Consider the following 16,031-nt stretch of genomic DNA (forward strand, 5'->3'; position numbering starts at 1 on the left):
CAGGTGACCTATGAACCAATACAGGAAGCTAGAATGTAGTGCAACAGTATCTTAAAAGCAACGAGAAAAGAAAAAAAGAAACTGTATTTGTTTTCCAAAGTGGTTGAATCCTTTTGCACTAACTGTGGCTGTTGGGAACAAACTATTCATGGTCCAGAGTAAACTCCAGTAATTGTTCTGCCTTCTTCTTCCCCAGGCCTCAGGTAGTTTTCTCTACCTGAATGAATGTGCTCAGTAGTATTTGACTAAATGTGAGGGGAACCCTCTAGATATATTCGAAGCACTCTCTACATGCAATCTCTCTTCTGGAACTCTGTCCTCTATCATCATGGCCAGAATCATGAGTGCCATCCAATCATTTTACTTAAATAAACTTATAGTCCTACTAAAACTTCTCTCAAGATCACATTTATAGGGCGCGTGGGTGGCTCAGTCGTTAAGCGTCTGCCTTCGGCTCAGGTCATGATCAGTCCCTCATTGGGCTCCCTGCTCTGCGGGAAGCCTGCTTCTCCCTCTCCCACTCCCCCTGCTTGTGTTCCTGCTCTCGCTATGTCTCTGTTTGTCAAAGAAATAAATAAAATCTTTAAAAAAAAAAAAAATCACATTTATAATTATATGTAAAATGTATTTATTAATACTTTCATAATATAACCTTAATTTTGTTATTTAGGGATGTTAAAGGTTATGGTAGGCTTTGTTCTGTTTCATTTATTTATTGACGGGCTAAAAAATTGAAAAATCCTTAATTTTACATGAAACCAAATAAAATCTGTGCCAAATGAGCTATGGGGTACAGCCAGTACTATAATTGTGTGGAGGAGGTTTCAATTATGCATTAATTACATAGCGAAGCCTCCAGCTGACTCACACTGTAGGGGAGATGTCAGTTGCAATGAGGTGTTAAACAATGAAGGGAGTGTTTTATACTTAAATTAGGCTCAGTCTATCCTAAGAATGTGGTGTATTTAATTATTTGGTTTCTCTGTTGTGAGCTTAAGGAGAAAAACACTAAAATTTACTTTGTGATTTCTTTGCATTGTTTACTATCTTCCATTATAAATAATATTTAAGATTTAGATTTGTAATACATTCAGATGAGCACCATAAAGGTTCTGGAAAATGAAAAACTAAAGGCAGAATTTGTTTTAACATTCCAAAAACTTACTGCGAATTTTCTGTAACCATTAAGGTATATTTATAAAAAATAGAAATACCTGTCAATTACTAAAAATTGTTAAGAGTTGGAAATACCAAATTTACAAATCATAAAAATCAAAGAACTACAAAGGGCCTTAAACACCTGATCCAAATACAGTTAGTGCAAAAAATGCAATACCAACTATAATGACACTTCACAGAACTAAAATCAAATCCCAGATACAGATACAACTATCATATATCAAAGAAGGAATTTGAAATTAGACATAAATACACTAAATGAATTCACAGCTTGTGCAAACACACACAAAAACCAAAATTTGAATTCCAAGTACGTAAGTCTGCCATTCTCCAAATTATCAATGTGTTCCTCCCTCCTCTTCTGTTTCCTAGACATTTATTTAATATCCATTACTGGGCAAACACTGTTTTCAACAATGGAGGTACAAATAACAATAAAGTAACAAGCCCTTTTCTCTAATGAATTCACAATTTAGTTGGAACTGTGAATTCCAACTGGGTGCCAGACTGTAAAACACAGAAGCCATCACAAAACAAAAACAAAAATATAGATGCATATCATACTTCACAGAATATAAACAATGAAAAAACTACTCTTGTATACTCATTAGAAGGTGGAAAGCAGACACATGAATGCTCAAACAAAAACTAACAAAATTTTTAAAGCAGTTAATGAAATCCATTTTTTTGCATGGGTCTGACACAGTTTCAGTTACATTATTCAAATTTCAAGGAAGGCCAAAATGATCATATTTCTTATTCACCCAATTGTAGATGACTTGAGGAATTACTTGAGTAATTCATAACACTGTAAGAACACTAAACAATAAAAGCCTAATGAAATATAAAACATAAGAAGTCCTTCTTTCCCAACTGGTAATGGAAAAAAGCTCAGTGAAAATTTCATTCAAAAGTACTAAAGAAAAATACTCTATAGATATATTTGTGCCACATTACATAGATTTTTTTAATAAAGCTATTTAAGTCATAAGGTACTTAAATTCAATTCTGCATTTGGTAAAACCTGAAATCAAGTTTTATAACTCATTTTGTATCTCATTTTTAGTCATAAATTATTGTAGAAGCAGTAGGATTTTCTTTTTTGGAGGTCAGGTTGCTTTTGTTTTCTTTCTTCAAGAATTGTAATTGTTATTTACTGAGAAAGAAGGCAGAGCATTCACATTCTTTTTTTGGATATTAATTATGTTACTGACTGAAAATATTTTCCTAATTACCACTAAAAATATTTAACAAGAATTTTCAATGTTAGACCAAATTACAAAATATTGTTACTATAATTAACAGTGAATATAAGGCCCTGAATATTGCAGAAGAGTATTTTGTTCCAGAATAAAACCCAATTTCTTTTTGTAAAATTTATTTATTTTAGAGAAAGAGAGAGACAGAGACAGACAGAGTGCAAGCACGCATGTGAGGTGGGGTGGGTCCTCAAGCGGACTCCCCCAAGCACAGAGCCCAACGCCAGGCTCCATCTCACAACCTGAGCTGAAATCAAGAGTCAGGCACTTTAAATGAATAACCCACCAGGCGCCCCTAAAGCCCTATTTCTTAATCTGAATGTCTGTTAAGAATCTCCATTATCAAAGGTTAAAATAACTAAGCTGGTCTTTGGGAGACCTGGTTATAGTTCCTGCTCTGCATCTAACAACCAGAGTAGTCTTTTTATCTCTGGCCATTTTCATTGAGGGTAAGAAGGTATTCTGACAATCCTTTTTAGGTCTCAAAATCTAGAAAATAGGGGCGCCTGGGTGGCTGGGCTGGTTAAGCGACTGCCTTCGGCTCAGGTCATGATCCTGGAGTCCCTGGATAGAGTCCTGCATCGGGCTCCCTGCTCGGCAGGGAGTCTTGCTTCTCCCTCTGACCCTCCCCCCTCTCATATGCTCTCTCTCTCTCTCATTCTCTCTCTCATAAATGGATAAAATCTTAAAAAAAAAAAAAATCTAGAAAATAATAAATTTCAAGTATTTCCTTAGATTATTAAAAAAAACCATCACTACAGTTATGTACGTTCTCACTAACACATTATTTGTGAGAGGAGCTAGGTGAAGTTTTTAATGGCTAATATATTATTGCTGAGGTCTAATTTGATTTTGAACTTATCTTCAAGATGTGATTTGTTTGTGAGTGTCAAAGAAAATTATACTTTTCACTATACTCTCAATAATAAGGCATTAAAATTGGGTTTTATACTAAATGCTGGAACATATTTTATTTCTCATCAGTTGCAACAAATGACTCCTAACACAATCATGTGAGCTCCAAAAAGATTGAGCTTGCAGTATATTTATCTACACATAGCATTTTGATTTTTAGTTTTTGCTCTGTAGTGTTGAATGAATAAACTCAGTATAGACAGATTAAATACACCTTATAAAATTCCAGTTCCAGTAATTATAAAAACCCTTCCAAGAAATGTCAGATAAAATATAACAAACACCTGAAATGTATAGCTGAGCTGGAAAGAAAATAGTCATGGGCCAGAAATCACTGGTGCTTCAGTGGATGAAAAAGGAAGAAAGGAACACACCCTTGAGACTTGGTTTTTACCACCCACACAAAGGAAGGACACAAAGAAACTAGACCTGGAATCTTACAAGAGATAAACAATCAACAAAAGGATGAACTGGGGGGGGGAGGGGGATTGCAATTAAGTTCTAAGGAAGTGTATCCATCTTGATCTGGCTCTAGAGTAGGGGAGGAAAAGGAGTCCTCGATAATTTGTCAACCAAGGGCCTACCCCAATGTCACTCTGGTCTGTTCTGAATTTGAATTTATGCTATGCTGGCGGACCAGAAATCCTTGAATTGAGAATTTAACATAAAAATCAACTTTAAGGGGTGCTTGGGTGGTTCAGTTGGTTAAGTATCTGCCTTCAGCTCAGGTCATGATCCTGGGGGTCCTGGGATCCATCCCTGTGCTCTGGCATCCCTGTTCAGTGGGGAGCCTACTTTGCCCTCTCCCTCTGCCTCTCCTCCCACCCCCACTCATGCTCTCTCTCTCAAATAAATAAGTAAAATCTTTAAAAATAATGAAAAATAAAAATAAAAAAATAAAAATCAACTTTAGACTTGTCATATCCCTATAGCATCCAACAAAAGCAAATTTATAAAATCATTCTGTACGTAAGGGATAGTCTTCAATTCAGAATTTCTTCAAATAATTAAAGCTTAGGGAGCAAAAGTCCAAATCCATAACAAATGCCAAGATTTAATCACTAATTACATAAGGTAACTGGACAATCTGACAACCCCTATTTAATAAGAAGTACCATAACAGAGTACCAAATACTAGGAAAAGGTTATAACAGAATACCTTTAAGCCCCTTCTCTCCAACTAATGACCACAACACCACTCTTACCCTGTAAAACATTATGTAGTATATATGTTGGGTTCTTCCATTTTCTTTCACCTACCTGATGAAAAGCAGAATGAACTATCTTTAAAATGCTAAATATCCAGCAGTGTTTAAGTGAGTCTGTAAACAATTCACCCATTTTAATAATCAGCATGACTGAAAAAAAAAATTAATTGAGAAACACTACAGGATAGGGTGACCACTGTTTCTTCAAAATAGCATTTTACTACACTTAAAATACGTGAATTCTGCAATAAATGTTAGAAATTATTCTCTTGTCTTAACTCATGGGCCTGTATGGGAAGAGGGAAAACAAATTTTCCCCTTGAAAATATTTTATTAAAATTATTGTATTTGGGGATGCCTGGGTGGCTCAGTTGGTTAAGCATCTACCTTCAGCTCAGGTCATGATCCAAGGGTCGTGGGATCGAGCCCCACATCAGGCTCCCTGCTCAGTAGGGAAGTAGGGAGCCTGCTTCTCCCTCTGCCTGCCACTCCCCTGCTTGTGCTCCCTTGTGCTCCCCTCTCTCTCTAACAAATAAATAAAATCTAAAAAAAATAAAATTATTGTATTTTATTAAGTCTAGTACTACACAGGCAAAGAGAAAAGGAACTTGTTAAAAAGGAGAAAAGGAACTTGTTAAAAAGGAGACAAGCATAGCCTACCTGAGCAAGGAGGCTAAAAACACATGCACCCCCCTCCCCGTGCAGACATACATGCACACAGGGCCATGTCCACACACACACTTTTCAGTTTTTAATGAAAGAAGACAGTTAATTTAAGTTAATATATATACTCCCATAAAAGTGTAATGACTTAGAACAAGGTCCACCCACAATTCACAGATGCAAACAATACAACACCAATAGAACAAATAAATCATGAGAATCTGGCATATGAAATTTAAAATGAGAGGAAAGCATAGCAGATATCCTTCTGTCATGAGCAAAACAGACATCCAGAAATCACTAGCAAAAGCACTTATTATTTGCCATGCTAGTAATAATGTTCATAAACTTGACATCATTCTGAAAATCACCTAACCATGGCTCATTTTGAGCCTTACTAATGTACATATCATTGAAAGTTATTTAAAACAATTTTAACATTGCTATTTTTCTTCTGTAAATGACAGCCAATACAAGAAGTATAAAGATTTAAAAAGTAATCATGATCTCTAAAAGTGGCACACCTACTCATATTAACTAACATAAAGATAAATACTTCTTGAAAATACTTAAATTTTAAGTCTGAAGCTGGCTAGGTGGGGAGAGATTAATTTTGTACACATCATGATGTGTGTTTATTAGAACAATTTGAGTGTAACCGTGACTATATTCATTTTAAACAGAAAATGAGAAAGGAAGAGAAAGACTAAAAATTTCAGGTACAAAATTCCAGTTACAAATGAATATGGTACACATTTCTATTTATCAAATAAATACGTCATAGGGATTTAAAGTACAACACACTGACTACTGTTAATAATACTGCATTGCATATTTGAAAGTAGTTAGGAGAATGGATTTTTAAAGCTGTCACAAGAAAAAAATTTTCCAACTATGTATGGTGATGGATGTTAACTGGACTTCTGTGGTGATCATTCTGCAATATATACAAATATTAAATCCTTACACTGTACACCTGGAACTAATAACAATGTTATGTCAATTATACCTCAATAAAAAAAAAATTTCTGGAAGCTAAGTATCTGGAAATTTTAACATAGGATATAGGTTTCATTTTAACTTCAACTAAATTTTACTAACGTCTAGGTTAAAAAACTATATTCCCAACCTCCACCACCTCCTACACCCAGGGTAAATAATATATACAGAAGTTCTTATCACTTTTCCCATTCCTCAACTAGAACTTGGAGAAGGGGAGAGGGAGAGAACTGGAATTTTAGAACTTCCCTCAAGCTCTTTAGGAAAAAGTCAAAACAAAACAACTCATATTAAAAATAAACATAATAGTATCCTTTTCATTAGAACTTTTGCCAAAAATTTCTGTAACTTTCCCTAAAGAATCCAAAGAGAAAAGAATATACAGTAGACCCCTGAACAACACTGGTTTAAACTGCATGAGTCCACTTATACATGGATTTTTGGTTTGGTTTTGTTTTTTTTCCAATAAATGCAACACAGTACTTGGGTGCCTGTTGGCTCAGTCGGTTAGCATATGTCTTCAACTCAGGTCATGGTCCCAGGGTCCTGGGATTGAGCCCCGAATCAGGCTCCCTGATCAGCAGGGAGTCTGCTTCTCCTTTTCTCTCTGCCCTCGCCCCCACCTGGCTCATGCTTGCTCACTCTCTCAAATAAATAAATAAAATCTCTTTATAAAAATACAATAATGTAAGTGTATTTTCTCTTCCTTGTGATTTTTTTAACATTCTTTTCTCTAGCTTACTTTATTGTACAGAATAGTATACAATACATATGAGATACAAAATATGTGTTAATTGACTGTTATGTTATATGTAACATATTATCAGTAAGGTGTCCATCAACATTAGGCTATTAGGAGTTAAGTTTCTGCAGGAGTCAAAAGCTGTATGTAAATTTTTGATTGTGCTGGGGATCAGCACCTTAAACCCCTACATTGTTCAAGTACTCTGTACTTTGCTTTGAAAATTATACTTGAGACTATCTATACAAAGCCTACAGCACAGAAACTGAAATTGTTTTCTCCAAATAAGGAATACCAAATTCTTAACTACTAATTCTCAAAGATATCTCCATATCCAGTGAAAACAAGAGTTTAACAAATTACTTACTTCAGGTCCTGTAGAAGGTCCTTTGCATTAAGCATGGTTATTAAAGAGGTGGTAGCTGCAGGAATTATGATAATGGGTGTTCGAGATCCTGTAAAGACAAAATTATAAAGGTAGCAAATATGTTGTTATTATTATTAAAAGAAATAGTTACTTTTGCAATTGATAAATTTGTAATCCTAACTCCCTTGAGCTAAAGAAATATTTTAAGTCAACAGTGATATTCAAAATATTTAGTAATCAGTATGACCTGAGTACTGATTAATCAGAATGGATACCATGCACAAACATCTGATATAACTGCACAAGCAAGATATTAGCCTTCGTTTTTAATTTGGCTTATTCACTTTTACTTTTTATTTTTAAATTTTTTTTTTAAGTTTTATCTTTATTTAAGTAATCTCTACACCCAACATGGGGCTCGAATTCATGATGTTGAGATCAAGAGTCACATGCTCTTCCGACTGAGACAGCCAGGTGCCCCTACTTTTACTTTTTAAAATAAGTTTAAAATCATACGCACAACCTCACCTTTCTTCTGATTTGGGGGAGGTCTTGCTTGAGAAACTGTTAAAGAGAGGAAAAAAAGAAATTGAGTGTTACAAAATCACATTCTTATTTTCAAATTTACAAAGCAACTAAGGCCTAAAAATTTAAATTACATATGACTAGTTAAAAAATTTTAAAATATATTGCAATCTTCTCAAATGATATCAATCTTCTCAATTTATTTCTCTGTTTCACAAAAATACTAAAATGCCTTATCATTATTCAACAATCTATTGTAACAAAGCGGATATAACTACATTGCTAGACTCTGAGTATCTACATTAATGGATATTAAAGTCTAGCAAAAGAAGCAAATAGTTTCTTAATTAACTAACAGCCAATGTAGTAAATGCAAAAACATATAACAATGGCGGGAAAGGCTGGAAGGAGGAAATGTGCTTAACTATTTGGGAGGGAAAAGAAAGGCATTATTGGGAACTAAGACCTAAAATATTTCTTACCATTTTTCTCTCTCTTTTCATATGATCTTTGTTCATTAGAAGACAACATTACAGGCAATGAGTCATGTGAAGGTCTATATTATTTTGAATTGCCCATATTATTTTTTTTAAGATTTTATTTATTTATTTGAGAGAGGAGGGAGGGAGACAGCGAGACCAGGAGGCAGAGGGAGAGAGAATCTGAAACAGAGTCAGTGCTGAGAGTCCAACACTCAACTGACTAAGCCACCCAGGCGCCCCCAGTTGCCCATATTATTAGTAATTGTGAATGTAGGGGAGGTGGGTGGAGGGATGGGGTAATTGGGTGATGGGCATTGAGGGCACGTGATGTGATGAACACTGGGTGTTATATGTAGCTGATGAATTATTGAACTTTACATCTGAAACTAATGATGTATTATATGTTGGCTAATTGAATTTAAATTAAAAAATTGTGAATGTATGTTATAAAAACACAAATATTCATCTTTTCATTATTTGTCTATATAATAGACTTTATAATTCACAGAAATATTTGCTGGCAAAATAACAGCAACACCAGCCTGGTTCAAGATTAATAAATTTTAGAATTTAAAAATGCTGTACATTCAATTTTCAGATTTTACATGTACAATATTTATTGACTGCTTCCTATGTGTCATGTACTGTATTAAAATTTCCATTTTCTTAAATCACAAAAATAAAAATTCTAGGAGATTTAAAATTCTAACTCAACATCAGTTGTTAAAAACAGATTACCATTTTTAAAGGGATATATTCATTTTTGGAACGTGTTCTTTTTTAAAGCAGTGAAATGCTACAGTTTAACTTAATACTGTGTACTCCTTTGTATAGCTACCTATTGTGATAAAATTTTATGGAGTCCAACAGTATGACTCTTCCAGTCACAAAGCAGAGAAAAATATATATAAATACAAGTTCACACACATACATATTTATTATAGTGTTTTCATCTCTCTCTTCTTGCTAAGGAAAAAAACACTAAAGCTTTCTTAAATCATTTTTAGAAATAGGACTCATGGAAACACCTGATTAGCTCGATAGCATCATTTGGAATATAATACATTCTCAGTAAGTATTTGGTGTTTGTTGGAGGGATAAAGTAATGACAGGATGGATAGATTTGGATAAACAGGAGATAGGACTTGCTAAGAAAATAAGTAAGGGGAACAACAAAAAAGAAATCTTTGCCTGAAACACCACTGGTTTGGTTAAAGCAGCCCACAGTGGGCTCAGGAATTTAGGAAAAGATTCACTAAATTCAAGGATGAGAAGACCCCATGTAAGAAAAAGACAAAATATAAAAGCACACATATTAAAATTTAGAGACTTAGTAAAAAGTAATTACAAAAGAATATAAATAGGTTCCCTGGTTAAGTAAGGACCAAGGCACAGACACGACGACAAACACACTATACTAAGCTTGATTTAGTGGGAGAGGGGAGGAAAGGGCAGAATAACACCAGTCCATATGGCAAATGATTAAGAGCAAGAATCTGTACTCAGACGATCTCAATTACTATCTCCATTTTGCCACTTCCTAGGCAAATTACCCTGGCAAACTGAACTGATAGACCATTCAGTCTCAGTTGTCCTCAACTATAAAACAGTAATAATAGTGTCTACATCTTGAAACTGTTATGAGAATCTTAAAAACAACAATGCTGGTTAAGTCCTTAATCAGGTCTTGGCCCATATTTAATATTCAGCGAACCCCGTGGCTCTAGGTGATCCTAAATGCTACTACTTCTAGTAACACTACCACTACCTTCAGCAAATTCCATGACTAAAAATTTACCAAGCTGGTAAGTAATTATTATTGATTGCTATGTTTGATTTCTAATATAATTACAGTCTTCACTTAAATATTCAGAGCCTTATGCAGAAGCCCCTCTTATTATTATAAATAAAACAGAAATAGTCCCTGCCCTCAAAACCCTTCAGTTAAGTAGGGGAGTCAGACCATAAATAAGCAAGCATACAAACACATATAACAAATTTGAACATGTAATGTTAAGGAACAAAAGGCGTGTATACTGAGAGAAAAGTGTCCTTTGGATAGAATGCTTAGAGAAAGCCTCTCAAAGAAAGTGGCATTTAAGCTGAAATTTAAAGGATGAAAAGGAGCCAATTTGCAAGGAATAGTGGAGGAATAGCCCAGGTTAGAGGTAGGAATGTGAGCAAATGCCAAAGACAGAAAGAAGCTGCTGTGATTAAGGAACTGCAAATGTATAGACTACAGGGACAAAAGAAAGAGTGGCAGGAAATGAGATTAAAAATATATTCAAGAACCAATTCACGTAAGGCTTTCTAGGCAACGTTAAATTTGCATTTAAGTGCCACTGGAAAACCCTGTAACTTTTAAGCCAGAAAGTGACATAATTTGATTTTCATGTCACATCTTCTGTAAAGGAAAAACAATAGATTTAGATAAGGAATCAAAAGGGGACAAGCATGAAAGCAGAAAGCTCAGTTAGGACTATTAACAACAGTCCACGGTGGTGCTACTCAAATTAGTTGTAAAGATAGGAGGGTGTTTTTTTTACTATTTTAAATTTCCAATCCAAGGTCAAGTGAATAAAATGCAGTAACAATGAATTATTAGAAAATGATCATGCACTTGGATGTTGTGACAGTATTGTATTCTCAATTTCTATATGTATCTTGTTGGAAGCCAGAAATAGGTCATGGACTAACACTTCAGGAAGCACTGGTCTAGAGAAATGATAATGGTTTAGACTTAAGTTGTGGTAGTAGAGATAAAAAGACAAATTTGAAACACAGAAAAGGTAAATTTGACAGAAGTCACTGACCTATTAGATGAGAGCAATAAGCATATGTGAAAAGTGAATAATGAAGAATAACTCCTGAACTTTTTTGCTCAAGAAACAGAGGTGCCATTTATTCATGAAGAAGACACCTGGGATAAAACATCAGGGAACAAAGGTTTTACATCAGTTTTAAGATACCTATGGCATATCCAAATGTTAAACAGACAGTTTATATAAGATATCAGAGATAAGAAGAGATGTCTGATTTGGAGATACAAATTTGAAAATCATCAGTGCATAGATGTAAAACTATGGAATGAGATACTAGAACCAGCACAATCTTTTTAAAATATACAAAGGGTGGGGCATCTGGGTGGCTCGGTCGGTTAAGCGTCCACCTTCGACTTGGTCATGATCTCAGGGTCCTGGGATCGAGTCCTGCATCGGGTTCCCTGCTCAGCAGGGAGTCTGCTTCTCCCCCTACCCTTCCAACCTGCTCCTGATCTCTCTCACTCCCTCTCTCTCAAATAAAGAAAATATTTTAAAAATTAAATAAATAAGTAATAAATAAATAAAATATACAAGGGGCTAATTCTCTCTCTCTCAATCTTATATGTAAAGCAGATAAACTAGAGCTGTAGTCCACCCACCCATTTCAGGCAATCTATGAAATAAAAGTAAAAAATTAAAGCTGGAGAAGTATGCACTGTATATGCATGAGAAAGAGATAGGAAGCTGGGATATGTGAAAGAGATTTAATCTAGAAAGAAAATGACAGTAAAGTACAGGACTATGGCTTACCAAAGGCTTATCCTTCCTAATCCACTGAAAAACATGTGCTTTTTGTTAGTTACATTCTCTAAATGAATGTTTAGAAGTTGGGAATAACTGCAGACACTTTCAAATATCAAATTTACCCAGGGACTTGCCTGACACAGTTAGTGCTAGATAAAAATGTGGTGAAAGAATAATAAAAAGGAAAAATTAATCAATAATGGAACTCCATATTTGAGTTACCCCAATGAAGAGGTAAACAAAATGGTGGTTCAGTCCCTCATTTGGACTCTACCTACAAATAGCAGTTATAAATGCATAATCTCTCATCTGTAACATTACACTGTCAGACAGGTTTGAGCATTCATATTTTTTTCAATTTTGAAAAGATAACATAAGTGAACATGTCATATATTACACAATCTCTTTGAAATTGGGCAGCATCCCATAAGCAAATACAATAAACATTTCTACAGCAAAAGAAAAATTCACTAATCAAGACAAAGATGACAAACTGCTTAATATCCACTAAAATCAGTTTTTATTCATAAATGAGTGCTAAAAACTTGTGGAAAAGGAAGAGGGGATCTCACATGGATGGGGATCAGAATATTTGTTCTGAGATATTAATTCACATTAATTTCAATCAGTTTAATTGCCAGTGTACCTTGGTAGAACAATTGAAAAAGAATAATAGAATATTAAGAGTTGAAAAGACACAGCACTCCTTAGTTTACATATGATCTTCCCCAAGGTCACAAAACTGGCTGGTAGAATCCAGCTCCCTTAACTTCCATTTTATCACACGGTACATTTGAACAACCTGGTTTATTTAGATATTAGTGTCTCCCCCTACACCTTTCCTTGTCTGCCAAATGATTTTGAGAAAACGTGAAATGACAATTTTACATTACACAACACAAAAGTGGGTTTAGAAACCTCCAGTGGTGATTTCTCCCCTTTTACACCATTTCTGAATTTCTAATGTGATCCTCTTTAGACTGACCAACTATAGCCTCCCATCCCTCCCTTACAGAAAAACAATTCTGTATCAATCATTCAGCTGCCTCTACAATATCCCTCTATTTCACAGGTTGTATTTTTTGGGCCCAACTGAGTCTGGCAATTCCTACTGCCTTCACTTTTTCTTCCTTCCTAAAAGAACTCCTTCTGAGCTTTTCCTAGTTTCTGGCACCTTGTACATACATGGAAGGCATTCAACTAATATTTACTGAATTTAATTGTTCTTCCTTATACTCTTACAATGGCTTCTGGTAAGGTCCTCTCTACTTAAAAAACAGTCCCACAGTCCTGCTATCTGAAATAAATTTATCCAATGTGCTCCAAATTTAACACATGGACAATGAAGCACTCCTCTTCTCCACTCATCCTCAAAAACAGGAATGATAAAGATTCCACACAGATCCACTGTGGTAAGGAAAGGAAAGGAAGAAGGAAAGGAAAGGAAAGGAAGGGAAAGGAAAGAAAAGAAAAGAAAATACTAGTCATGTCAAAATCCAGATGTATGGATCCAGGACACATTCCAATATAAAATCATTCCAATATAAGCCACATATATTCTTAATATCATATTTCTAAAGTGCTTCCAGAAATATTTAATATGTATAATTTACATAATTTTAGAGTTAGCGTGTAAACATACTATGAATAAAAACACATCCAAATCTACACTATTGATACTGCCAAATTTAAGAGGCTGATCACCCAATTAAATTCTTGCCTGTGCCTTTCCAATCCTTTTCATTTTCTTCATAGCCATATTCAATACCACTGATGAGGTAAAAAAGACACATGGTATAGCCTAACACTATAATTATACTAAATGTAAAAACACCAAAATCAAACCCAAAACACTTAAAATGAACATATTGTTGGTATCTACATGCATTTATAAAAGATCAACCTTTTTAGGAACTACGAAGAGGGAAGAAAAATATTTCCAAAATAACTTCAATAATCCCTATGCTTACCACACATTTTACAAAACTGATTACAGAATCTTATATGCTCAAGAACAAACACATCTGAAATTCTAAGCATCAAAGCTGCCAACAGTCTATTAAAATTATGGTGTTGTGCTTCCAACAGGGGAGGAAAAATCACATCCATATGTACTCTCAAACAAGAAGTGGTGAGAGATGTGTACATATACATAGCTTTTTTTTTTTTTTTTTTAAAGATTTTATTTATTTATTTGAGAGAGAGCGAGAGAGGAAAACAGCATGAGAGGGGATAGGGTCAGAGGGAGAAGCAGGCTCCCTGCTGAGCCGGGAGCCCGATGTGGGACTCGATCCCAGGACTCCGGGATCATGACCTGAGTCGAAGGCAGTCACTTAACCAACTGAGCCACCCAGGTGCCCATATACATAGCTTTATAAAACATTTTTCTAAGATCTTAAAAACATTTTCTAAAAAATTTTCTTTAGTTCTTCAACTCTACCTATTTGTTCAAGTAAATGTTCCTATATTACTTTGTAAATACTTTAAAGTAAAATTTCAATTCCTTCAAAGCACTGTACATATCAAAAAAAATTTCATTGTGACCATTAAAAAAACAACAAAAAATCCCCCAAAGTTTTGTATTTTACCTGGTCTTGGTACTGGCTGTGCCGCAGGAGCCTGAGTCTTACGGGCCGATGCACCTTCCTTTAAAAGAATAAAAATTGACACATGATGTTAGAATTCCTTTACATAATAAACACGTCCATTTAATTACTGCAAAGAAATTCCGTATCTCCTTGTCTCTCAATCAGTCCCTCCACTGAACATCCTATGATCCTAAGCATTAAACACACACACACACACACACACAAAAGCACAAAAAACAAAAACACCTCCCTTATCTTTTATGCTATTGGTCATGAGGTAATAATAGGAATATTTAGTAGAAAATGAATTTAAACTGTTACCATACAGTAGTTATTGTAAGCATGTAACATTTTTCAAATATTTAATGATTTGCTTAATTGTTGACAATTTTAATATTTGCTTAAACGTTATTACCCATTTTAAAATCAAGTCAATCTTTTTTCCATTAAACAGTCTCAAAATGAATAAATGATACATAATCTCACATCAGAAAGATGTAAATGATGTTACTTTGGAGTGCATTAAAAAATTCCACAAACATTTCAGATTAAATGCCTTTAAAATATTCAGGGAAATAATCACATTTAAAAAGACGAGATGTGTTACATTTAAGAGTGGTTAAAAATTTTAACTAAATAACAATCTCAACTAATTACTAAGCATGTAATATACAGAAAAAATATGCTAAGTATTGAAATATATCAATTATACATTCAGGAGTAGATGCCTCTGAAATGCTTAAGATACTCAAAAAGCTGTCTTTAGTATAACAGTTTCAATCATATTCACACTTAACAGAAAGCTACAAATGAAAAAAAAAAGCTACAAATGTAAATTTCAAAACAACTAGAATAATATTCTAGTTGTACTCAACTGAATGAAATTTGATAACTATCAGGGAAGTTACATAAATCCGTAATAATAAAAATCAGTATTAGAATCACAGAAACATTTCTAAAGAAATACTGTTAAATAATGTTAATTTTAACCATATTACATTCTCTTCAGAACTTGAGATTCTGCAGAGTAAAAATTTGGAATGGTAGGTTATACCACAGTTTTTTTTTTTTTTAAATAAATAGCTAAATCAATTAAAGACATTTTAGCTTTCCATCCCATGTTCCTGCATAAAGAGGAGTCAACTAGATATTATATAATAAACACAAAAATAAAATAAACATTACCCATATTACCTAGAAATCCTTATATGTAAACACTGAGTCATGGAATATGACTTAGGTACACACAGAAACAGAAAAAATAAATGAGACAGGAAGAAGAACAAGGAGCACACACATATGCAGGTATCTTTCTGTCTACATTTGACTATAAGGTTAGCTGGATCCAAATCAAAGCCCCCTTTTTTTTTTATTTTTTTATTGTTGTTAATCCCCATACATTACATCACTAGTTTTTGAGGTAGTGTTCCATGATTCATTGTTTGTGTGTAACACCCAGTGCTCCATACAGAACGTGCCCTCTTTAATACCCATCACCAGGCTAACCCATCCTCCTACCCCCATCCCCTCCAGAACCC

The 16,031-nt window shown here is 34.4% G+C and overlaps 1 protein-coding gene across 4 annotated transcripts in view; it reads right to left on the reverse strand.

Moving 5' to 3' along the window:
- Positions 1-16,031, reverse strand: part of CDC73 (cell division cycle 73) — a 239,475-nt gene that overhangs the window by 145,276 nt on the left and 78,168 nt on the right. For all 4 annotated transcript variants that reach the window (XR_014146573.1, XM_081825154.1, XM_081825155.1 and 1 more), the window contains exons 11-13: positions 14,494-14,551; positions 7,861-7,896; positions 7,333-7,420 (exon numbers count right to left, since the gene is read on the reverse strand). Coding sequence is in view for 3 of the 4 variants with exons in the window: in XM_081825154.1 (XP_081681280.1) it covers positions 7,333-7,420; positions 7,861-7,896; positions 14,494-14,551 (182 nt within the window). In the remaining variant the exon portion in view is untranslated. The remainder of the gene's footprint in view (positions 1-7,332; positions 7,421-7,860; positions 7,897-14,493; positions 14,552-16,031) is intronic.

Source organism: Leptonychotes weddellii, chromosome 6, assembly GCF_054177405.1.
Source record: "Leptonychotes weddellii isolate Sample4059 chromosome 6, ASM5417740v2, whole genome shotgun sequence".
Lineage (NCBI taxonomy): Eukaryota > Metazoa > Chordata > Mammalia > Carnivora > Phocidae > Leptonychotes > Leptonychotes weddellii.